At 41.2% G+C, this 24870-nt stretch overlaps 1 protein-coding gene across 1 annotated transcript in view; it reads left to right on the top strand.

Annotated features, from left to right (window-relative positions):
- fbn2 (fibrillin 2) overlaps positions 1 to 24651 on the top strand; it is a 348986-nt gene extending 324335 nt beyond the window's left edge. Inside the window, exons 61-65 of the mRNA XM_078214343.1 lie at positions 3746 to 3874; positions 11677 to 11796; positions 17075 to 17306; positions 22516 to 22687; positions 23001 to 24651. Coding sequence (XP_078070469.1) covers positions 3746 to 3874; positions 11677 to 11796; positions 17075 to 17306; positions 22516 to 22687; positions 23001 to 23375 — 1028 coding nt within the window. The 3' untranslated portion in view covers positions 23376 to 24651. The remainder of the gene's footprint in view (positions 1 to 3745; positions 3875 to 11676; positions 11797 to 17074; positions 17307 to 22515; positions 22688 to 23000) is intronic.
- The last annotated feature ends 219 nt before the right edge of the window (positions 24652 to 24870 follow it).

Raw genomic sequence — 24870 nt, 5'->3', positions numbered from 1 at the left:
TAGCTAGTGCCCCTGACACTAAGGGGCAATTTAGCATGGCCAATCCACCTAACCGGCACATCTTTGGACTGTGGGAGGAAACCAGAGCACCCAGAGGAAACCCACGCAGACATGGGGAGAATGTGCAAACTCCACACAGACAGCGACCCAAACCGGGAATCGAACCCGAGTCTCTGGCACTATGAGGCAGCAGTGCTAACCACTATGCTACCGTGCCGCCCCCATGTCTTGCTACAATTGCACAGAGCTTTGTTCAGCCAACACCTAAATGCAGTTTTTGGCCAGATTTGTATGCTACCCCCACGTAAGATGGCATCCTCTGGGGCCAGTAGCGGTGTGTTGGTGTCGACTTTCTATCCTGTATGCAAGGCCACTGCCTAAGTGTTAAATCCCAGCTGTGGTCTCCATATTTAAGAAAGGATATATTTGTTCTTGAGACTTCACAGCAAAATTCATTAGATGGTTTCCTCAGATGAGTGGGAAGCTGTGTAAACTGGGCCTATATTCTCTTTACATTTTTTTCCTTTGTATTACTGATCAAATTCAGAGGAAATCATTTGCTTATTAAAATTTCAGCTCCTGCTCCATTTTTACTTTCAAATTCATTTGATGGTTCAACTCGTGCTATTTTATCTTAGTGCTTTAATCTCCTATCGCTACTCCACTCCCATGTTCCTCTTCCTCTGCTGGATTCTTCAATTTTGCTCTGTGCATGCAGACCAGTCAGTTCATGAATCCTTAATGCATGATATATCAAAGTTTAAGGCGGGGCTTCAATATAGATTCAATTTTCCTGTCCTGATGACTGTCTGTGTGATTATCCAATTCATGGTATTCTGCCTCAAAATAACCTTCACTTTTCGCCTGTTTTCACTCTTTTCCAGAGTCAATCGCCTGCTTTCCTTTCTCTGTCTCCTAGTCACTGCAATGGAAAATCAAGATTTGCTGAGTGCAGCATGGCAACATGATACTTTTCTTTGCTGCGACAGGCACCCTGTATTTGTTACATATAAACTGGCCTGCTTGCACTCAGTACTGATCTTTTATTCTACTCCCAGTTAGCACATGGAATAGTTGACGTGAAACTAGAGATGGTTAAGTTTGCCTTGATGAATTTAACAGCCCCAGCAGTGTGGGAAACATTGTCCTGCAGTGCTAAGAAAGGCACTTTCTATTTCTATTTTTCATTAAGTGGCGCAGCCAGGAATGCAGGCCCCGCGTGAATAGGTCTGATTAGAATGTCACTGATTTCTCTAAAGAGGCAGGATGATTTTTTTTTATTTATTAGTGTCACAGTAGGCTTACATTAACACTGCAATGAAGTTGCTGTGAAAATCCCCTAGTCGCCACACTCCGGCACCTGTTCGGGTACACTGAGGGAGAATTTAGCATGACCAATGCACCTAACATGCACTTTTTTGGACTGTGGGAGGAAACCGGAGCACCTAGAGGAAACTCACGCAGTCATGGGGAGAACGTGTAGGCTCCTCACAGACATCGACCCAAGCTGGAAATCGAACCTAGGTCCCTGGCGCTGTGCGGCAGCAATGCTAACCACTGTGATAACACAAGGAAATTGAAAAAAAAATGTCTTATTTAGGATTTCTACTTCCGTCTGTTGCCTTTAAATTTCATTCTTCTGGAACTTCAAAATCGAGGAAATTAAAGTTTGGAGGAGATGTGTCTTCATTAATTAAGTGGTGATTACTTAATTGCACTGAGTCCAGTTCCCAGAAGGAAGTGCTGTACTGTACTTAGGATGTATTAGTGTTTATTAGTCTAAAGCAAATTAGAGATTTGTCAGTTCCATTAGTTGTAATTCAAGGAAACTATATCCATCAAATTGTTCAAGAATTATATTTTCTGACTTGTGTTTTACAAACGTGGGCTCTTTAAGCATATCATTTTTTTTCAGCATAATCCTGGCACTGTTACTTCACTGAAATGTGAGATTTCCAACTCGACAAGTATATTTACAAACATACAAAACAGAGGCCATTCAGCCCTTCGAGCTTGCTCTGCCATTCACGGAGATCATGGCTGATCCGTTTGTGTTCATTTCCACATTCCCTATTTGCTCCCCCCGCCCCCCCCCCCAATAATCTTTGATTGCCTTACCCAACAAGAATCTATCTACCTCTGCTTTAAAACATTCATTAACCCCGCTTCTACCACCTTCTGAGACAAGAGTTCCAAAGTCGCACAACCCTCTGAGAGAAAAATATTCTCCTCATCTCTGTCCTATAAGGACAGCCGCTCTGACAAAGGGCCATCTAGACTTGAAACATTGGCTCTATTCTCTCCTCACAGATGCTGTCAGACTTGCTGAGATTTTCCAGCATTTTCTGTTTTTCGTTCAGATTCCAGCATCTGCAATATTTTGCTTTTATCCTTTTATGTTCACTTCCTGTCAGAATAAAGGATAGCATTCCAACAGCCTTCTTGATTATATGCTGCACCTGCATACTACCTCTGGTATGATCAGCTGAGGAGGGATCAAATGGCTCCTCTCTCCATTTGACCACAACAGGTTTTTTTAAAAATAGGATAGACTGGCAAACTAATTGTTTACACACTAGGAACATAAAGTAACCAATCAGACAAGTTTGCTGGAGTTTAACAAAGAAAGAGATTAGCTTTATTATACTTAAACCAATCTAAATAAAAAAAATAAGATATGCTCCAACTTTTCATACACACACATTAGATAGGTAAAGCTGACACCAATAATGGGGAAAAAAAGATTTGTCAACATAGAATCTAGAGCGATTTAAAAGGGGTGCAGTTTGTAGTTTCATGACTTGGCTGGCTTCAAGCTGAAATTGGTAGTCTTGTGATTTTCCTTTAGTCGTCCTGTGTTTAAACTGTAGGCGGCTGATTTGACTGTTCTCCTGGATAGTAGAGCTGGGCTGATTTCTTTAAAGAAATCTCCATATGCAACAGGGATGTCCTTAGATGGTCACGGTCAGCAAATTGGGTTTGAAGCTTGCAAGGTGGGTTGGAGAGAAAGGCAGAAAACGATGACCCCAGCACGCCTTCTCTTGTCAGCGCCTCATCTGCTTATCTTCTAACTGCAGAGAAAGTTAATGTTTGAGCACACAAAGGATAGGCACGTCACATGTCATCATCCAGTGATTCAAACAAGGCTTGATTAGTAACTTAACCAATTCAAGTCTGGGAATCCTCTCAGTCAGTGTCCCATCGTTCAACTGATTGGCTTTATGGCTTTAGCATATTCCTATTGCAGCTTGATGAGTTCATGTCTGGGAAGTCCCTGTTGAATATTCCAGGTGATTGCCTTGCTAATGGAGACAGCAAATGTGACTCATTCATATTTTCATAGAACTATTGTCTTTGTTGTGTCTGTGCAGACATTATTGCTTGAATTTTACCACCTCACCCACCCCGGAATCGGGGCGAGGCTCACAGAACGGAATTCTCCATTGGCCTCAGGCGCTATTTTATGAGCCTCTCCCGAGGGAGGTCATAAAATAGCGCCCTATATTTCCATCTCAGTGGATTGAGGTGTGATAGGTTCAGTGATGCAAATTGGGTAACCATCTATGTTATAAGCTCAAGTCACGCTTTTATTTGCTGTTTTTTTTAAAATTTCAGTTCGGTTTTCCAGTCATCAGATTAAAAGTCATTATTTGGCATAAAGTGTGTTTTTGTGACAGTTGCTCTTGGCCTCTGTTGGGTTTTCCTCCAAACCAATAATGGTTACATCTACTTTTCTGTTTTTTAGATAACAATGAATGTGCTTCACAGCTTTCACTGTGTGGATCAAAGGGGCTTTGCCAGAACTCACCTGGAAGTTTCAGCTGTGAATGTCAGCGAGGATTTACCCTTGATAACACTGGCTTAAACTGTGAGGGTATGTACCTTTAGGCCTGGCTTTTTCAACATACTTATGCAGCCTGAATGTAATGCCTTAAATTATCCTGCTCAGTATCTGATCATAGTGAAGGAAAGAACAACATTACACAATGACACGGCAAACAAATTGAATGAAGTCAGGTCGGACTGAGAAAACTACCGTAATGTGTTTCTACATATGATGGGATAGTAACCAATGATCCCTACTTGGCCTTTTATTGGCAGCAGTGCAGCTATCCTTTCTTGCTCACCTGCTGCTGGGTAAGAAAGTGCGCAACAAGCTGATTATTACTGAGAGCCACTGTCAAATCTGTCATTCCAACAATTCCAAAAACAGGATGCGTAGAGCAAATTCACTCCATGTGATATCAAAAAACGGCTAAAGGCACTGGGATACTCCAAAGGCTATGGGTTGTAACAACATTCCAGCAATAGTACTGAAGACTTATGCTCCAGAACTAGCTGCACCCTTACCAAGCTGGTCTAGTACAAATACAACACTGACATCTACCCAGCAATGTGGAAAACTGCCCAGATATCTCCTGTAAACAAAATGCAGGCCAAATCCAACCATGGCCAATTACCACCCCATCAGTCTACCCTCAATCACCAGCAAAATGATGGAAAAGGCCATCAACAGTACTTTCAAGCAACACTTGCACACAATAACATGCTTTCTGACACTCAGTTTGGTTTTCACCAGCGTCACTCAATGCAACCTCGGTTGAAATATAGACAAATGAACTGAACTCAAGAGGTCAGGTTAGAGTGACTGCCCTGATATCAAGGCAGCATTTGAATGAGTGTGGCATCAAGGAGCTCAGCAAAATTGGAGTTAGTGGAAATCGGGGCGGGGTGGGGGGGGGTAGTTATCTCTCCACTGGTCGCAGTTATATCTAGCACAAAGGAAAATGGTTGTGGTTGTCAGAGGTCAAGTACCTCAGTCCCAGGACATTGCTGCAGGAGTTTATCAGGGTAATGTTATCAGCTAATTCATGAATGACTGTCCTCCCATCAGAAGAGGAACGTTTGCTTACGATTGCACAATATTTAGCGCCATTTGCATCTTCTCAGTCTGGGCCCATATGCAGCAAGACCTGCAACGTTCAGGCTTGGGCTTATAACACTCGAGCCACACAAGTGCCAGGCAACGACTGCCTCCAACAAGAGAGAATGTAACCATCTCCTCTTGACATTCAACAGCATTACCATCACTGAATTTCCCACAAGTAACATCCTGAGGTTATCATTGACCAAACCTGAACTGAACCTGCCATATAAATACTGTGGCTACAAGAGCAGGTCGAAGGCTGAGAATCCAGTGATGAGCAACTCTTGTCCCCAAAACCTGTCCATCATCTACGAACACAAGTCAGGGGTGTGACTCTCCACTTGCCTGGATGTATGCAATTCCACTAACACTCAAGAAGTTTGACACTACCCAGAACAAAGCAACCTGCTTGACTGGCAATCTATCCACTCCCTCCACCACTGATGCACAGAGGCAGCAGTGTGTACCAGCTACAAGATGCACTGTAGCAATTCACCAAGGCTCTTTCCAAACCTGCAACCTCTACCACCTAGAAGGGCAAGGGCAGCAGATGCATGGGAACACCACCATCTGCAAATTCCCCTCCAAGCCACACACCACCCTGACTTGGAACACTATCGCAGTTCCTTTACTATCATTGAGACAACATCCTGGATCTCCCTCTCTAACAGCACTGTGGATTTACCTACACCACGTGTACTGCAGCCGCCTTCTCGAGGGCAATTAAGGACAAGCAATTAAAGTGCTGGCTTAGCCAGTGACACCCACATTCGGTGGAAATAAAAGGGTCAACTGATTAAAATGTACACTGGAGCCCAAGTTGAGCAATTTCTGAATGTTAATTTTATATTACACGAGTTTTCCATTTACAGACTTTCCTGTTTCACAAAAGCAGTTTCTGGAAATCCTTATGGTTTTCTACCATTCTGAAATAAGCGGTTTGAAAAGAATTTTTAATGCAAGTTTGCAGCTGTCTTTGGCCTACCTACGCCAAGTCTAGTTACATTATTATCCCTAAAGGCAGTTAGACTTTTTATTTCACTTTACATTTTGCCTTGAGTTAAAGCAAAGACTTTTTGATTTACAGCCGCAAGAAGTGAATTTCATTTTTTTTTAAACTGGTTACAATACAACCAATTCTTCACCAAAAAATCAGTTGAAAATGTTCTGGAAAATCATACCTGGCTGAAGCCCATTTGACAGTTATGCTGAAAATAAAGGAGCATATTTGTTCAAAGCATAAGTCAATTCAAATACAAATTGCAATGAAAAATGTTTTTCTTGGCTCCAGCTGATTTTAAATCCTCAGTTTCCTAGGACAACTATTCTCATAATAATGAAGCAATGCATCTGCACATGATAAAAGTGAAATTAAAATAATTCAGCACTGACTTCAGCGTCTCTTTGATGCATACTGGAAGAAACATGGAACTACAAACCCAATCTTAGAAAGTTCTCATCAGAGTCACACTGTCAACATTAGGCAATTTTAATCATCTGGGTGCAATTCCATAGGAGCTACTAGCCCTCTGATATCTTTCCCAAGCGAACATTCTTTATGTGTAAAGTCTGAGCAGCGAGTGTTGACAAGTTAATTGACTATGACTAGAAGTATGTGTATCGCAGCCAAGCCTGAAGTTAGGACCAGATGTGATGAGAAAATATTAGCGAGGAAGAAACTGGTTTGAAAACTCTTATCTGTTTTAATTCAGTTGCACTGGCTCATCCATATATATATATATAAAATATCGTACCTTTTTCCTCTTTCTTCTACCTTTGATTTTCTTTTCATCCATTGCCTGCCTGTCTGCATTGTTCAGATGTACATTAGCAAATCACTTATTACAGACACTGCCCAGTTTTCACTTCCATTGACTTTGGACAGCTACTGACAGTTTTCCTCAGTAATTTTGTCCCTGACTCTATGTTGAAACTGGCTAAGGAATAAACAACACAAAGCCCCTATAGTCCATGAAACTTGCAGATAAATTGGCTGTTTGAAAGTTGACTGCCATTTTTTTAAAAATCTGAAAATATTGGAAAGCTGAAACAAATATAGAAATAATGCAAAGTACACAGTGGATCAGTTAGTGCCTAGAAAGGAAAAAGACAAGTCAGCAGTTCAGTAAAACAAGCATTTTCTGTATTTACTTGATCAGCCATGTACTGGGTAATTTTTATGCAGCTATGATTCAATTTTGCTTCCAATTGTTAAATTTGCCAAATTGGCTATTAGATTAGCGGATGAAGAAAAAGGGGCCGGATTAATTTCAGACATAATCATCACCGTGCTGTATAAGCAATTTGTCAAGGTTTTAAGTTGGAAGAAAGCTGGGCGATTATCCTTGGCAAAAAGGAGACTTTATGGTGACCTAATTGAAATTTGCAAGACTATGAAGGAAATTGACAAAGTTGCTCACATGTTCACCTAAGATAAAAAGTTTAAATAGCTGAGTTCACAAATTTAAAACTGCCAAAGTAGGAGTAAGAAAATAAGTAAGTATGAAAGGGTAACAGAAGAAATCATTGAAGTAGACAGTCTAAATGAATCCTAAAGATACAATGTTTATAGAGTAAAAAGATATTGAGGGCTATAATGAGAAGGCAGATAGTTCAGATTAAAATCATTCAGAAGTGAATGGACCTGACCCTTTTTAATTAATTTATTTTGTTCCTAGAAACCCTTGCTTTGTTGTTCTGTTTTAAAATGCCTGAATATGAAGAATGTGTATATTTTTGGTTGTCATGTGAGATTTATCAAAATGCATATATTCAATCCTGCTCAGTGTCATTCATTGGTTCTCAAGGATCTGCCATGTGGACTCTTGCTCTGTTACTCAAGTGAGTTATCAAGGACTGACCTGGGGCTTAAATAACTTCTACAAAACAGAATTTCTGACATCAACAGTGGTCATTTTGGTTCACCAAATATCTTGTTTTCAGTATGAGGCCATCTAACAATGCCTGTTACCAGTGCAATGGAAACCAGATGTCTGTGGCCTATGTGAACAGGGGAAGCATCTGTCATGAGCACCATATGGATCAATAACTTTTAAAAGTTATTTGAATAAAGGGCGGCACGGTAGCACAGTGGTTAGCACTGCTGCTTCACAGCTCCAGGGACCTGGGTTCGATTCCCGGCTTGGGTCACTGTCTGTGTGGAGTTTGCACATTCTCCTCGTGTCTGCGTGGGTTTCCTCCAGGTGCACCGGTTTCCTCCCACAGTCCAAAGATGTGCGGGTTAGGTTGATTGGCCGTGCTAAAAATTGCCCCTTAGAGTCCTGAGATGCGTTGGTTAGAGGGATTAGCGGGTAAATATGTAGGGATATGGGGGTAGGGCCTGGGTGGGATTGTGGTCAGTGCAGACTCGATGGGTCGAATGGCCTCCTTCTGCACTGTAGGGTTTCTATGATTTCTATGAATTCCCAATGATCAACTGAAAGGAACCTCACATAAAGATTTCACGTTTTAAAACTTTTACTGTACCAACAAAAGTAAAAGCAACATTGACTAAACAATACTTAGTAGCCATGAGGTGGAGATGCCGGCGTTGGACTGCGGTGGGTACAGTAAGAAGTCTCAGAACACCAGGTTAAAGCCCAACAGGTTTATTTGGAATCTCGAGCTTTCGGAGTGGTGCCCCTTCACCTGATGGAGGAGCAGTGCTCCGAAAGCTCGTGATTCCAAATAAATCTGTTGGACTTTAACCTGGTGTTCTGAGACTTCTTACAATACTTAGTGGGCAGTTAATATACTAAGCTAGAGAAAGAATATCCCCCCTTTAATTTTTAACATAACCAAAAACCCCACACCATAGTTATACTTTACATCTAGCTCTCTGTAAAAGAATAGTTTTTACAAGAACCATTCCAACATCATTCCCAGGTTCCAATTGGTTAATTTCTACCCATTTTGTTGAGTTGTAATATCAAGTGACCCTTAAAAGGTGGTTCTCTCAGTCTTTGGAGTATTTCCAAACTGCCAGCAGTAATGTCCACGATTCCATCCTCCCTGCCCATCCAGGATATATCCTTAGGATTTTTTCGATTGCCACAGGATGCATCTCTTCAAGCAGAGGCTGCCTTCCCTCCTGCATTCTGTTTGGTAGTCCACACTCTCCTCTCTGCTGATCACACTTGTTGCAGTCCTTTGTCTCCCTATGAGCCCTCCCTCTTTCTCTCTCTTTCCGTCCAAAATTTCAGAGATGGAGGTCTGTATTTCCACCAAGACGGGTTGATTCATGAGCCATTTAAAAATGCGGACAGGTCCCAATTCCAGCATTCCCAACCCCATTACTGGGCTATGCAATTTTCTGGAGTGCCTTTAAAGGATGCAGTCTGATTCCTGTCAGAGGGCAGTATCTAGCACTCCCAACCTGGCCAGCTCCATTGCGGAGATACATATCTCTCTGCAATTTTCATGGAGTCGGGCCAGATTTTTAACAGAGTTCATAGCTCATATCATAGTTCATGGTTCCATAGAGGAGTTATGAACCAGTCTGCAGGAGAGGACTGTTCAAAAGGTCCCCTTCATGACCCCTATGCTAATTTACACCCCCACCTACTGCCTATATCCTTTCATGCCCCCTGTGCTAGATTCTGCCCTTACACACACACCCCTCAGGCTCCTCAAGCCCTCAATGTAGGCTCTACCCTTCCACCCACTCCCTCTTCATTCCTCCAGTTTACGTTGAATTAAAGAGACAGCATCAAAAAATAATTACCTCATCAAAACTTGCATTTATAACACATCTCCTTAACCAATCAAATTGAAGAATTGTGAAACTAATAGTGCAAGTAATGAAAAGGAAGTGCAGATTCAAGTCAGTGAATTGAAGAAAAATCAGGTAAAGAACGAGAAAAAAGGAGGAAGATTGGATTAAGAGAGCGAGAGAAAAGAGAGGGAGAGATTGGATTAAGGTAGAGAAAAAGACAGAAAGGGAAATAAAATTAAATTTTACATTCCTAAAACCTTCAACAATTAACACCTGAAAGAATGAGACTTCACTATTGCAGTAGTTAATTTTCAATGCCACAGGAGTTGACTAGCAATAATAAGCATTTAGAATCCCTACAGTGCAGAAGGAGGCCATCCGGCCCATCGCGTCTGCACAGACCACACTCCCACCCAGGCCCTATCCCCATAACCCCAGACATTTACTCTCCTGGTTCCCCTGACACTAAGGGACAATTTAAGCATGGCCAATCCACCTAACCCGCACATCTTTGGACTGTGGGAGGAAACCGGAGCACCCGGAGGAAACCCAAGCAAACACGAGGAGAACGTGCAAACTCCACACAGACAGTGACCCAATCCGGGAATCGAACCCAGATCCCTGACGCTGTGAAGCAGCAGTGCTAACCACTGTGCCACCGTGCCGCCCTGGGCGGTACAGTGGTTAGCAATGCTGCCTCACAGGGCCAGGAACCTGGGTTTGATTTCTGACTTGGGTCACTATCTGTGTGGAGTCTGCACGTTCTCCCCGTGTCTGCGTGGGTTTCCTCCGGGTGCTCCGGTTTTCTCCCACAAGTCCAAAAGACGTGCTGCTTGGGTGCATTGGCCATGCTAAATTCTCCCTCAGTGTACCTGAACAGTGTACCTGCTGGAATGTGGCGACTAGGAGATTTTCACAGTAACTTCATTGCAGTGTTAATGTAAACCTACTTGATTCACTAATAAATAAACTTTAAGAGGACGCTTAGTTTAAAATGGACAAAATGTTACTTTCTGCAGTGAGTTTAGTTTGTACATACCACTCGAATACCTCAACTCCATGCCATTAAATGTATTTCAATAGTGAGTTAGCCCAGCAAGTTGTTGTTTTAATGAAGCTATGGCAGAGTGGTGCCTCGCAGATAGCAACCTTTGGATTTCCATTTCTAACTGCACTATTTCACTTGCCTGAAGCTGCTGTAACATTTGTTCATCAATAACAATGAGTGCCATTCATTTCACAATTATTTTGACATCAAATGGTGGCCCATTATTTGATATAAAAATAGAAAGTGCTGGAAAAACTCAGTTGGTCTGGCGGCGTCTGTGAAGTGCAAAACAGACATTTGAGTCATTTTGGACACAAAACATCAGCTCTGTGTCTCTCCCCACAGATACTGTCAGACCTGCTGAATTTTCTAACACTTTGTTTGTATTTCAAATCTCCAGTATCCACTATATTTTGCTTTTATTTTCATGTCCATTATTTGATGTTGTGAACAAGAAAGATTGAATGCTTCATTTACGTATTAACATCACAAAAGCAACCCCTTCCAAATCACACATTTAAAAATGGGAGTTAAGCTGTCCTGTTGGGTTTGTGGATAAATGCATGGCTTGGCATGATATTATGTTATACAGACAACAAAGGTCCTGGGTTTGATCCGCAAACACTACTGAGTTAGCTGATCTTAGTTGACAGTAAGAGTGTTACAATTGGCAACAGAACTATTTGGCTATGAAGGGGGAAAATGTTAGGCAAAATACCCACTCTGTCTTTACTATCCAGTGACCCATGCTGAGAAGTATGCATGTTGGTGAAGACAAATCAGACTTGGCTTTGATGCAATACACCAGCCAGTGCTCAGTGTCTAGACTCAAATGTGAAAAATGGTCACTTGGGAAAGATATTGGAGGCCTGCCAGCACATTTGGAATCATACCCCAGAATGAGTCAGCACCTTCAGGAAAGGAGAGAATAAAATGGGAACTTATGGGAAACTTCACTCTGTTCTCAATTGCCTTGTCTTTTTGCAGATGTGAACGAATGTGATGGAAGCCACAGGTGCCAGCACGGTTGTCAAAACATGCTGGGAGGTTACAGGTGCAGCTGTCCTCAAGGCTACATGCAGCACTATCAGTGGAATCAGTGTGTTGGTGAGCATCATAGGGATGCAGTCTTAATACTGGTTTCTGTAGATGCAGGAAGTCTGCACTTCTATTATTTAAATTATAACTATTTATATCAGCACAAAAAATGATTCAACATGTAAAATAACAAGAAGCATTTATTTTTCTACTAAATTGAATTGGCTGGTGTAGTTTATTAAAGAAATATATAAAAGATGGCTTCCTGGCTTTGTAATGTCATGGAAAGTGATGATTTTCATTGCTTTAAGTTTAGCCTGAGAGTCAGCTATAAGTATTCAGTCCTTCCCGCAGTTTTGAGAGATGAATGTGGTGGCTTGACTATATTTGCCTTATTGAGGGGTCCGAAAATTTGTAATAGGAGATTTTATAGATTGTCTTTACCCATGGGTCTTACATCATTTAATATATTAAATATAAGGTGGACGGGAAGAATGCGTTACCTTGGGTTTCTGAGCATTTATTCCATTAATGAGAAAAAATATTGCATTTTCTTAAAAAAAAATTAAATGCTAGTGACCCTTTTTTTCCCTCTATTTCTCTTGATTCAGTCAAATCTTGGATCGCAAGTCATTTTTTGTAGCTCAATTTAAATTAATTCCACCTATCTTCATGAAAGTTTTAATGTGGACTGGATGAACAAGACAGAACTAATTTTTAATGTAGAATCTAACACAAGCAAAATTGTCAGTACTTTGATGTGTTTTGGATGTGTTTCTCTGACTTTATAGACTTCACTACATAACTGGGATTTGGTGGGGAGGGGGTCTTTGGGAGGGAGGATATGATGGCTAACAGGGTCCATACTGAAACAAAATGGATTATACAAAAATTGCAGACAATCTATTTTCTTGGAGAGAAGCCCGCTTGAATTAGATTCGTAAGTAATAACAGACCTGCTATCAGGCCAGGAAAAAATATCTTGTGCCCTAATCGTTTTGCTGTACACAATTATTTTCTATGCTTTTGTGTTATTGAAAACCCAACTGGTAAGTAGTTTCTTAAATTTGCTATACTAGTACCAGATGTTTAGCAGCCTGCTATGTTTCTAGCAAATAAAACCATAATTAGTTCAAATGGTTGTTTCACTTTACTAAGCAGAGTTAACAAAAATGAGCTAAATATGAAGTATTCTTCCATCAAGGAAATTCTGTTCAGCTGTGATGCATTACCATGTTGTTTGTGATAACATAGTTTGGCTAGTCAGCCATTCCAGCAACATTCCTTTACGATTTGTGTTCATTCATTCATGGGTTGTGGTCATCGCTGGTCATTGAAAATGTTGTGGTGAGACACTTTTTTGAATGAAACTGGGTGGTTTGGTAGACCATGTCAGAGGGCAGTTAAGAGTCAACCACGTTGCTGTGGGTCTGGAGTCAGAGCAGGTAAAACAACAGGTTTCCTTCCCTGGAGAACATTAATGAACCAGATGTATTTTTACAACAATCCTGTAGTTTCATGGTCGTCGACTGGTACTAGCTTATTCCAGATTTATTTAATTAAGCAAGTTTAAATTCCCCAGCTGCCACGGTGGGATTGAAATTAGTGTTTCCAAATCATTAATGCAGACCTTTGGATCACTTGCCTAGTAACAGAACCATAATGCTTTGGTTAGCATATACCCCTGAATAGATTACAGCCTTTTCTGTGATTGAGTCAATTGAAGAATAGAGACTACACAAAACGGCAAGATCAAGAAGATGGCATAAATATGGGTGCAGATATTTGAATGAGGGAGAAGTTAAGGTAAGACAGAAGGGTAGTGAATTCAAAAGATGGAGGGCACGGTGTGTTGAAGTGGAAATTAAAATCACTGAGGATGAGAGATTGCTCAGTGCAGAGGCTGAAGGAAGACAAGCTAGAGAGATGGAACAAGATTATGCTCAAAGAAGAAGAGGGTACAAGAGGAGTAGGGGGACAGATCAAGGTGAGATTTGGTGAGAAGGGCCACATCACCAATGCAGTAGTTTGATCATGACAGATGGTGGCAAGGATAACCAGGCGGAGGGGCTTCACTAAGGTGGAAGGAGAGCCACATTTCAATAAAGGTCATGATGTGAATACAATTATTAACAATATGACTATAGTCTTGTTAGAAGTGAACAGACATTTTAGAGGGAGACGAGAGGGATAATGATTGCTGATCCAATGAAAGAAACCATGGATTCTGCAATAAGAGGAATGTGCGGGACTTTAGAGGTTGGCAAGAATCATTCCCAATGGACATGCCATTTTGGGAGTTTGAGAGAGTAGGATGAAGATGTTGTGCTTGCTGCTCATAAGGATCCGAGAAAGAAGAAATAAAAGGAGACATGATTGGATTACAGGAAAATGTGGAGGCAAGGGAGAGAGACTGATGAAAAGAAAAAGGAGGTAGAAATGATGGACTAGATTTTGGAGCATCAACCAGAATGTATGGGGCAGAAGGAAATTTGGGTTAAACGAGCATGGTAATATTAAGATAGGAAGGTCCTGGTCATAAATGGAGAATAGAGAGAAGACAATAGTTGAAGTCAGAGATCCCATATATACAGCCAGTTACACACATTCAGCGGTTAACCTCTTATATGTCAAAGCCAAAACATCAGTTACCTGCATGATGCAAAAGTTCCCAGGCAAATTGTCTATTTCAAAACAAAAAGAAATAGGAGCTGGAATGGGCCATTTGGCACTTTGAGTTGCTCTGCTGTTAAATAATATGGGCCAGAATTTTACCACCCCACCTGCCTGGCAGGATATTATGGCCCCGCTGAAGTAAACACCAATTTAAATGGCCCGTCACATCCTGCGGCGGGTGATATGCCGTGACATGGTCATACAATCCTGGCCATGGTAGCTGATCGACTTGCACTACATCCCTGCCAAGCTCATAGGGAGGCCACAAGATTTTACTGGCTCAATTGACCTAAACGTGGGGAAGGCTACTCGCCACTTACCCTTCTACTGACAAAATATGAGCAGAGGCAGGAATGTGACAGGCATGACCGCCCTGCTATCCCACCCAATTTTATGTCACCTTACTTCCCTATTTGCTCCTGTGGGGCATAAAGTTCTGGGCTATCTGTTTCAGTGCGATCACCTCTCTTTCTTCAATACTAGGGAATTTAAGGCTATTCAATCTCTCCTCCTAGGACAAATCCTCTCATTCTGATGAACCTTTGGTTAGCCTTCCTTCAGTCAGGAAATTAAATTGTACATATTACTCCAGGGCCAGAGTTGAACGCTTCCCCCTGGTGAGTTCAGAGGAGGTGGTGGGTGAGGGGGGAGCATGAAATTTCATGGAGTGGACTCCCTCAGAGATCCTGCATGCCCTGACTTGGTCATGATTTTACAACGGGGCCTTGGATGGGAAGCCTGCCCTTGCTCCATTAAGGCTCTTAAGTGATTACTAATTTTACTAATCATAATAAAGTAGCAGGTTATCATGTCCCTAATAAAGGATTCCTGCATTTTCAGCACTATTGATGTTAACAATCTACCGTTTGTTGTTTTCTTTCTCCTTTCTTGAGTAGCGGAGTTACATTTGCTCCCTCCCAATACAGAGGTACCAATCCAAAATCCAGACAATTTTGGAAAATCAAAACCAATGCATCTCCTATTCCTGAAACCACCTATTAAGGTCCAGGGAATTTGTCAGATTTATCCCCAATATCTCCAGTACTAAAATGCTTGTACTAATGCCTTAAGCACCTTATTTTCACCTGACCCTTGGCTCAGCCACTATTTTCTGAATATTTTCTTTTCGTCTCCTACTGTGAAGACAACTACAACATATTTGTTTAATGTCTCTGCCATTTCCTCATTCCGCATTATAAGTTCTCCTGGCTCTGCATATTTGCTATGTTTGCTTTCTCTAATATCTTTTTTTTACAAACCTACGGAAATGTCTACAATTTTTTACATGCCTTTAGCCAGTTTACTCTCAGAACCTGTGTTCACTTTTTTGGTCAACTTCCTCGTCATCATTTGCTGTATTTTCAAATCCTCAGGCATACTATTCTTTTTGGTAACGTTAAATAAGCCTCTTCCATTTATTTCATACTATCTTTGAACTCACTTGTTAGTTTCAGTTGGACCAGCTTCCTGTGGGATTTTTATTATTTAAGGGAATGTATATTTGATGTAAAAAAAAATTACTTTTTAAGTATTTACAATTGCTTATCTACCATCATATCTTTTCACCCAGCTTCCTAATCTACCTTAAACAACTCATCCTTTATGCTCAACCAGTTTATTTTGCTTCAGACAGTAAGATAGTCATTGTGTTACTGGATTACTACTCCAAAAGTGTGGATTTACGATTCGGAGACGTGAATTTAAATCCCATCAGAACAGCTGGGCATTTTAAATTCGATTAATTAATAAAGAAATCTGGAATCAAAAGCTATTATATCAGTAACTATTGGATTGTTGTAAAAACCTTTAGTTTATGAATGCCCTTTTAGGGAGGATCTGACCTATCCTATATGTGACTCGAGATCCAGCTTAATGTAATTGTCTTTTAACTGCTTATTGAACTGGCCTAAGCAGCCACTCAGTTAAGGGCAATTAGGGATGGGTAATATATGCCGACCTTGTTAGCCAAACCCCCACCTCATGAATGATTAAAAATCTTAACTGAATCACTGTCAATCTCAATATAAATTCCACCATATTACGATGACTCATTGGCCGCTTAACATATTGATCTGAAAAACTATTTTGTATGCATCCTATGAATTTGTCCACCATACGATTACTGAAAATTTGAGTTGCCCAGTCCAAATGAAGATTAAAGTATCTATTTCATATATGTTGCATGAATAATAGGACTGTAAACCTATTCGTAAATATTCAAGAAAAAATGGACATTTTCCATGTCTATTGAATTAACAGGCTCTCACAATGAAACAAACCATTTATTCCAATCAAAGGAATAACATTGCTAGATAAATGAAGGAAATGTACTCATCTATTGGTTAAAGGCACAGGCCCACACATTTGATTCACCCACTTTTCAGCACATGGGAAGCATAGGGTTCTTTCCCTGTATCTAAATGGTGAAACTAGGGTTTCCAGATATTGAACCTCAGATTTCTGTATATTGAATCCTGTAAAGTATCACAGCCCACTGGTGAAAAGTCGTGGAAGATTGGGTCACTTTTTGTGCAGCGGCAGCTCAGAGCAAAGTGGATCCCCAGAATTCAGGACCGTGACTGGGAATCAGGCTGGTCAGGTTTAAACATCAGAGCAGGCAAGTTTGTGTTGTAACTTACCAATGATCTAAGTGTTGCATCTTTACATTTAGATGAGAATGAATGCTCCAATCCAGCTTCTTGTGGATCTGCAACCTGCTACAACACACTTGGCAGCTACAAATGTGCCTGCCCTTCTGGCTATAACTTTGACGAGTTTGCCAGTAGTTGTCATGATGTGAATGAATGTTCATCCTACAAGAATCCATGCTCATATGGCTGCTCAAACACAGAAGGAGGCTATCTCTGTGGCTGCCCACCTGGATATTACAGAGTTGGACAAGGGTAAGACCACAGCTGCTATTGCATTGTTCATCAAACCAGGTAAAATATGGATACAGTGGAACTGAAAAAGTCCTTTTCCATCATTTTATTGTTTGTTTGTATCTCTTACCCATGCTTCTTGTCAAACTCAATGGATGGAATCTTTCTGTCTATGAAATGTTCTTCCATTGGAGACAGATGCAGGTCTGCAACCGTCTTAACAGTGTTGAGATCTTCCTGGAGACAGCACTTAAGAACCCTCCAGTGGGTGTGCCATCCAGTTAAGGACAACAGTCTGACAAGGGAATCAGCAAACAATGAAAGCACCCAGAGCAGTATACTGCCAACAGGCTGGACAGAAGAGGTGCGCACTTCTGCAGCAGGTAGCAGAGAGTGGTTCAGAGTGGAGGGGCAAGGATCGCCTGAACCCTACAGAGGAGATGGTTCTCTGCATCACAGGGCCAGTTGAAATAGGGTCTGTGCTATCCAGTGTTGTTCAGAACATTAAAGATAATGATCTGTTCCTGCCATATTTATAGAATAAAACCCTTGTTTATCATAGAATCCCGAGTGTACAGGAGAAGGCAGTTCAGTCCATCAAGTCTGCACCGACTCTCCGACAGAGCATGTTACCGAGGCCCACCCCCCTGCCCTATCCCACATAATTTACCATGCTAATCCCCCTAACCTACACATCTAAGGGACAATTCAGCATGGCCAATCCATCTAACCTGTACATCTTTGGGAGGAAACCGGAGCACTCGGAGGAAACCCAAGCGGACATAGGAAGAACATGCAAACTCTACACAGTCACCCAGGATGGAATCAAACCTGCTCCCTGGCACTGTGAGGCAGCAGTGCTAACCACTGTGCCACCATGCTGCCCATATGACACTTTTCCACTCCAGCACACCCTTATGCTGCTGTCTGATGTGATGAGCAAGCTACTTATGGTCTGACCATGAACCTCTTGTTTCGCACCACAAACCCCCTTCCCTCACACCAACCTTTCCCTATGCGTTCCTGCTTTGAGATATCCAACAATTGTCCTTCCCCACCAAAGGAGGCGGTGGAAGGAGACCAACATCGAAACTCTAATGAACAAGCCCTGTCACTTGATCTGACACTCGCAGCCACCAGTTCAGACACTGGAACTGCATGTGTCATGGACATTAGTGTACAGCTGAGGTCAGCAGCTGATGAGTTACCCAGAAAGGTCTGCAGCTAGGTCAGCGATAAAGAATTGTTCATATGTCAGCTCACAGGTGGGCAAAATTGCAGATGAGAACTGCCACAGAGGATGCAGATGAAAATCTCTATGGAATAGCACCCAGGAGTACATGCACATGGGCATGCATGCTGAGATACTGGATTCATTGATAGATGTGCCACGCTGCCTCCTGTTACTCTCAAGGAACATGGAGGAGCCTGGCTGCAGTTTGATAGCGGGGTTAATGTCAAGCTTGCCCTCTCCACAGTTTCTGCCCCATATCCCTGCTGATCTGTAAACCCAGAGGCACAGCTCCTGCTGCATTTTTATCTGTTGTAGCCTTTGGGCAGACCGGTCATATATTCCTCTTCCCCAGTCGCAGCCTATCCCTTCCCCTTTAAGGATGCAACAACATTCTGACAATTCAAGGAGCTTACTGCAACACCTCCAAAACCAGTGCAGAGTGCTTCCAGTCGCTCTTCATTTTTTAAAAAAGTTCAACATAATTACTTTACCTGTAATTAGGGTACTTGGTCCTTTAAGTACTGCTAGTGCAGGGCCAGCGTTTGTTTTTTTTCTTGAGTGAACAGTGAACTCATTGTCTGCACATTCATTGCCCAAATTTGGGTTCCTGGCATCGGATCAGAAAATTGGACTGTATAACATCAGGATAGTGCTACATCAATGCCTCCTGGTTCACTCACGTGATTCACTGGTGTACAACCTTTCCTCAAATTATGCCACACAGAATATGGCTATCAGTGAAGGCCACACATCAAAAGCAGTGCAAGGCCCTGCAATAATGCTGCATGAAACAACCCTGCACCCATACTTGCAATCTTCCAAAGAATAAGAACTTCTTTATTTATCCTACCAAAATTATTCACCTCATACTTCCCTATACTGAATTAAATTTGCTATTTATCTACCTATTCTCAAAGTCTGTGTATGTTTGGTGCAGTCCTCCACATTATTAGAACCTCCAATATTTGTTCCTGTACACATGCCATAAATCAGATTCTTCATAACTGGGGAATTGTGACATTTGAAATTTAGTGAAATGAGGCACATGTGAGCTGACAGAATAGAACCATATTGGCATGGTTCTGAAATAATTTAGTTCTTTGTATGAAATCTAAGTTGGTAGACAGTTGCCAGGCGTACACAGGAATTCACTGTTCATTCTTTACATGAGGAAAATCAAAGTGTCAAGTCACATTTATTTGGACGCTTAAGAGATTTCACATAGATTGAGCAATTTCAAATACAAACTTCGATCAGCTTTCTTTCCTCTGCCTCATACTTCTAGCACAAAGCCCAGGACTACTCCCAATATGTCCTAACAGAAACCTGTGCTTCTTCAGCTGACAGAAGTATGCAAAAACCTGTGACTGTTCCAACAGACTACCAGTATAAAATCAGCAGGCGTCTATTAGAATAGACACGAAGTTGGCCAAGACCCAGATACACCAGTTCCTGGTCATAACCACAACAGTTTGATTTATATAGCACTTTTAACATAGAAAAGCTTCAAAGAGGCATAATCAGAAAGATGGGCACAGATCCAAAGAAGAAGATATTAAAAGGGCTGAATAAAAGCATGGTCACGGAGTTGAGTTTCAAGGAGGGGATAAAATAAAGAGAGGGAGTTACAGGATACAGAGGCGTTTAGGGAGGAAATTCCAATGTCCGGAGCCTAAATTATGGAATGAATTAATCCAATTGACCAGCATTTTGCCAAACATTAACTGAGTAAAGTAATGTGTTATGTAAATGTGTTGTAGCCATTAAATATTACAACAAGGCTGTGCTACCAGTTCTCACTGCCTGAATCTCATGCAGTTTACCTGCAGCTTAAAAGTGAGTTTGCTAACATTTGTTACAAGCAACATGAAGACCCAGGCATTAGCGACTGAAACCACTCACATGGGACTCAAGCAACATAATGATATCTTCTACCAAGAGATGGATACAAACAGAGCAAACATCATGGAAAGGGAGTGTAGTGTGTGAGAGAGAAACAGAAATAGCATAACAAATACTGTAAAAAAAAAGATTTTTGATTTATTATTGTCACATGTATTAGTATACAGTAAAAAGTATTATTTTTTGCACATTATACAGACAAAGCATACCGTTCATAGAGGAGGAAAACAGAGAGTGCAGAATGTAGTGTTATAGTCATAGCTAGGGTGTAGAGAAAGATCAACTTAATGTAAGGTAATAAGATTCAAAAGTCAGCAGGGAAGAAGCTGTTCTTGAGTCGGTTGGTACGTGTCCTCAGACTTTTGTATCTTTATCCCGACAGAAGAAGGTGAAAGAGAGTATATCGGGGGTGCGTGGGGTCCTTAATTATGCTGGCTGCTTTTCCAAGGCAGCGGAAAGTATAGACAGTGTCAATGAGTGGGAGGCTGGTTTGAGTGATCGACTGGGCTTCATTCATAAGAACATAAGAAATAGGAGCAAGAGTAGGCCATCTGGCCCTTCGAGCCTGCCCCGCCATTCAACAAGATCATGGCTGATCTGAAGCGAATCAGTTCCACTTACCTGCCTGCTCCCCATATCCCCTAATTCCCTTATCGATCAGAAAGCTATCTACCCGTGATTTAAACATATTCAACGAGGAAGCCTCCACCACTTCAATGGGCAGAGAATTCCAGAGATTCACTACCCTCTGAGAGAAGAAGTTCCCCCTCAACTCTGTTCTGAATCGGCCCCCCCTTATTTTGAGGCTGTGCCCTCTAGTTCTGGTTTCCCTTCTAAGTGGAAAGAATCTCTCCACCTCTACCCTATCCAGCCCCTTCATTATCTTATATGTCTCTATAAGATCACCCCTCATCCTTCTAAACTCCAACGAGTACAGACCCAATCTGGTTAATCTCTCCTCATAAGCTACACCCCTCATCTCCAGTATCAACCTGGTGAACCTTCTCTGCACTCCCTCCAAGGCCAATATATCCTTTCGCAAATAAGGGGACCAAAACTGCACACAGTACTCCAGTTCACGACCCTTTGTAGTTTCTTGCGGTCTTGGACAGAGCAAGAGCCATACCAAGCTGTGATATGACCAGAAAGAATGCTTTCTATGGCGTATCTGTAAATGTTGGTGAGAGTCGTAGCGGACATGCCAAATTTCCTTAGTCTTCTGAGAAGGTAAAAGCATTAGTGGGCTTTCTTAACAATAGCATTGGTATGGAGGGACCAGGACAGGTTGTTGGTGATCTAGACACCTAGAAACTTGAAGCTCTTGACCATTTCTACTTCGTCCCCATTGATGTAGACAGGGGCATGTCCTCCACTATGCTTCCTGAAGTCAATCACTATCTCCTTCATTTTGTTGACATCGAGGGAGAGATTATTGTCGTTGCACCAGTTCACCAGATTCTCTATCTCTTTCCTGTACTCCGTCTCATCATTGTTTGAGATCTGACCCACGATTGTGGTGTCATCAGCAAATCTGAAAATTGAGTTGGTGTAGAATTTGGCAACACATCCATGGGTGTACAAGGAGTATAGTAATGGGCTGAGGACACAGCCTTGTGGGGCACTGGTGGTGAGGATGATCGTAGAGGAGGTGTTGTTGCCTATCCTTACTAATTGCGTTTTGAGGATTAGGAAGTTCAGGATCCAGTCGCAGAGGGAGAAGCTGAGCACCAGGCCATGAAGTTGGAGATGAGTTTCATAGGAATAATGGTGTTGAAGGCTGAGCTGTAGTCGATAAATAGGAGCCTGACATGGGTGTCTTTGTTATCTAGGTGTTCCAGGGTTGAGTGCAGGACCAGGGAGACGGCGTCTGCTGTGGACCTGTTGCGGCGGTAGGCAAACTGCAGTGACTCCAGGCAATCTGGGAGGCTGGAATTGAACATGAATGTTTACAACTGAACTGATGTATAGGGCCAATGTTAACTCTACAAGTGGATAGGTCTTGAATGAGTTAAAATTTCACCCATGATGGCAGTTCTGATTTTAAATTCCACACATTGTTTCAAATTCTAATCTTCCTCTTAATTTACTCCATAGCCATTGTGTGTCTGGCATGGGATTCAATAAAGGCCAATATCTGCCTTTTGGTGGAGATCCTGATGATGAAAATCTTTTGTCACATGAAACTTGCTATGAATGTAAGATCAATGGCTACTCCAAGAATGGTGGCAGAAAGAGAAGAAGTGTCAATGGTACTGAGTCTGATCAGGTAACTATCTCCTTTGTAAATAAACTGAACAGCAACAATTTTTCTTTGTATAAAATAAATTGAACCAGAACTAAGGATTTAGAGATTCAAAGTTATATAGTCAAAAATATTAAGTCTTTACTTCATGGTAAAGGAAATGAAAAATGTACACTTGTGTGTCCATCAAATAAAGAATTTCATGTCCAGAAGCATTTCAATATTGATTTAAATATTGCAGCCTATTTTGAGGTTTCCCAATGACAGGAATGAAACATGCTAATGATTTCATAGGTACGAATTACTAATGATCCCTTGCTATTTATTTTGATGCTAGGATCAACAGATTAGTTTGGCTAGTCTGGATATAGACAACCCAGTCAAAATGAATCTAACTATCTCAGAGCTGAACCACAAGAATCATATTTTGGAACTTGTGCCAGCCATTGAACCACTCAACAATCATGTTCGTTATGTGATCTCCTACGGGAATGACAACAGCTACTTCCGTATCCACCAAAAGGATGGTTTGAGCTACCTGCACTTGACCAAGAGGAGGCCTGTGGAAGGCACTTACACACTGGAAATCACCAGTATTCCTCTGTATAAGAAAAAAACACTGCAGAAACTGGAAGATAAAAAAGACAATGACTACCTCCTCGGTGAGCTGGGAGAAGCACTCAAAATGAGACTACAAATCCAGCTTCATTAAACTGGCTGAGACTTGCATTATTTCTATTCAAAATTATTCAATTAATTATCTCCACAAATATGTCTGCTTTCAAAAAGCTTTCACAAGTCAAGGGCTGTGATTCTACATTATGGACATCGTATCTTCATGTTTTTGCCAAGACTGCGTGACCCTTCTTTCAGTAAATGGGTTTTTCCACACTGCCATGTTAACAGTATTCCATATAACCTCAGTCATGGTTGCTGTATATTTAATATCACCTCAGTCAGTGAGCTCATATTTTACATGAGAGTGTGTGTGTGTGAATTGTAAATGGCTTCTAATTATGTAGACCAATAGCAATATAATGAGCCATTTCTCTGGATTACAGATAATATTATGTAACTGTTCATATCATATTAATACCAATATGCAATGCTAAGTCAGACTGTACTGTATACAATAGGGCATTCTCAGAGGAACCATTTCAATCACCACAAATCCTTCCCTTTCAAGTGGTGCAATATTTGATAACTGGTAGCAGAGCCCAGAACAAAATGGGCTATATTTTTTCACCTTCATGTTTAAAGACAGTAGCAAATGTGTACTTTCATGGTGCTTGTACAGAAAACTGGTGCTAATGATATTTATTCTGTCAGGGTCAGCGTACTGTACAACCAAAAACTAGATCTCATCAGCAAGTAACTGGCATTGGAATCTCTGTTTCAGTACATCATGATTTGTGCAGCATTTTACATCGTTTTATGTTTTCATTTGTATTTCATGTATAAAAGATAATGTGTGCACATTGAATGCCTGCTAGTTGCTAACTCGAAGATTGTAATGTCTTCTTTTTATATACTGTACAAATGTGTTCTATATCAGGGGTATATTGGTCAGCAATTGGTTCTTGTGAAAAATACATGAAAACAAATCTCAGTTTGTAAAAGTTAGTACCTCCCTGTTTGTAACAGCAAGGAAATGAGCCTAATTTTAGTACATATCTGTTTTGTCTAAAGATGCATTTACATTGAAGATTTCTTAGCACAAAATGGCATTTTATTTAGAAGGGAGAAGAAAGATTTGTATAAAATTCTAAAAAAAACTGAAAAAGGAACATTTTGTTACTGGGGTGCTTTATTCTGTAGATTTGAGAGTATCAGTATGCCAACAACTTTTCTTACAATAAAGCTTATTATTTTGGGTTATATAGATTTTAAATGACTAAATGTGTTACTTGTAAGCACATGTAGGTTCAAACCAGGAGCAATGTATATACTTGCTCACAGAGAGCACCAAATAATAAATGTGGCATGTGCAACCAACTGCATTTGTCAAGCTTGTACATGGTCATCCTCAATGTGGAGGGTGATTGGACATTGCCCTTTAAGAATATTGTGTCCTCACCAATCAGCTGTTTCAACCCACTTCCTGTGGTTTAGAAAGCCCTATTCTGGCGTGTACTCTCTTTATTCACAGTAAAACTCTGCTGTCTCCCACTCAAGAAAATGTTGGCAGTCTTTGACAACCAGGTTTC

The sequence above is a fragment of the Mustelus asterias genome, chromosome 6 (genome assembly GCF_964213995.1).
Source record: "Mustelus asterias chromosome 6, sMusAst1.hap1.1, whole genome shotgun sequence".
Taxonomy (NCBI): Eukaryota; Metazoa; Chordata; class Chondrichthyes; order Carcharhiniformes; family Triakidae; genus Mustelus; species Mustelus asterias.
The sequence above is the reverse complement of the archived record's forward strand: the minus strand, read 5'-3'. Positions and strand labels throughout refer to the sequence as shown.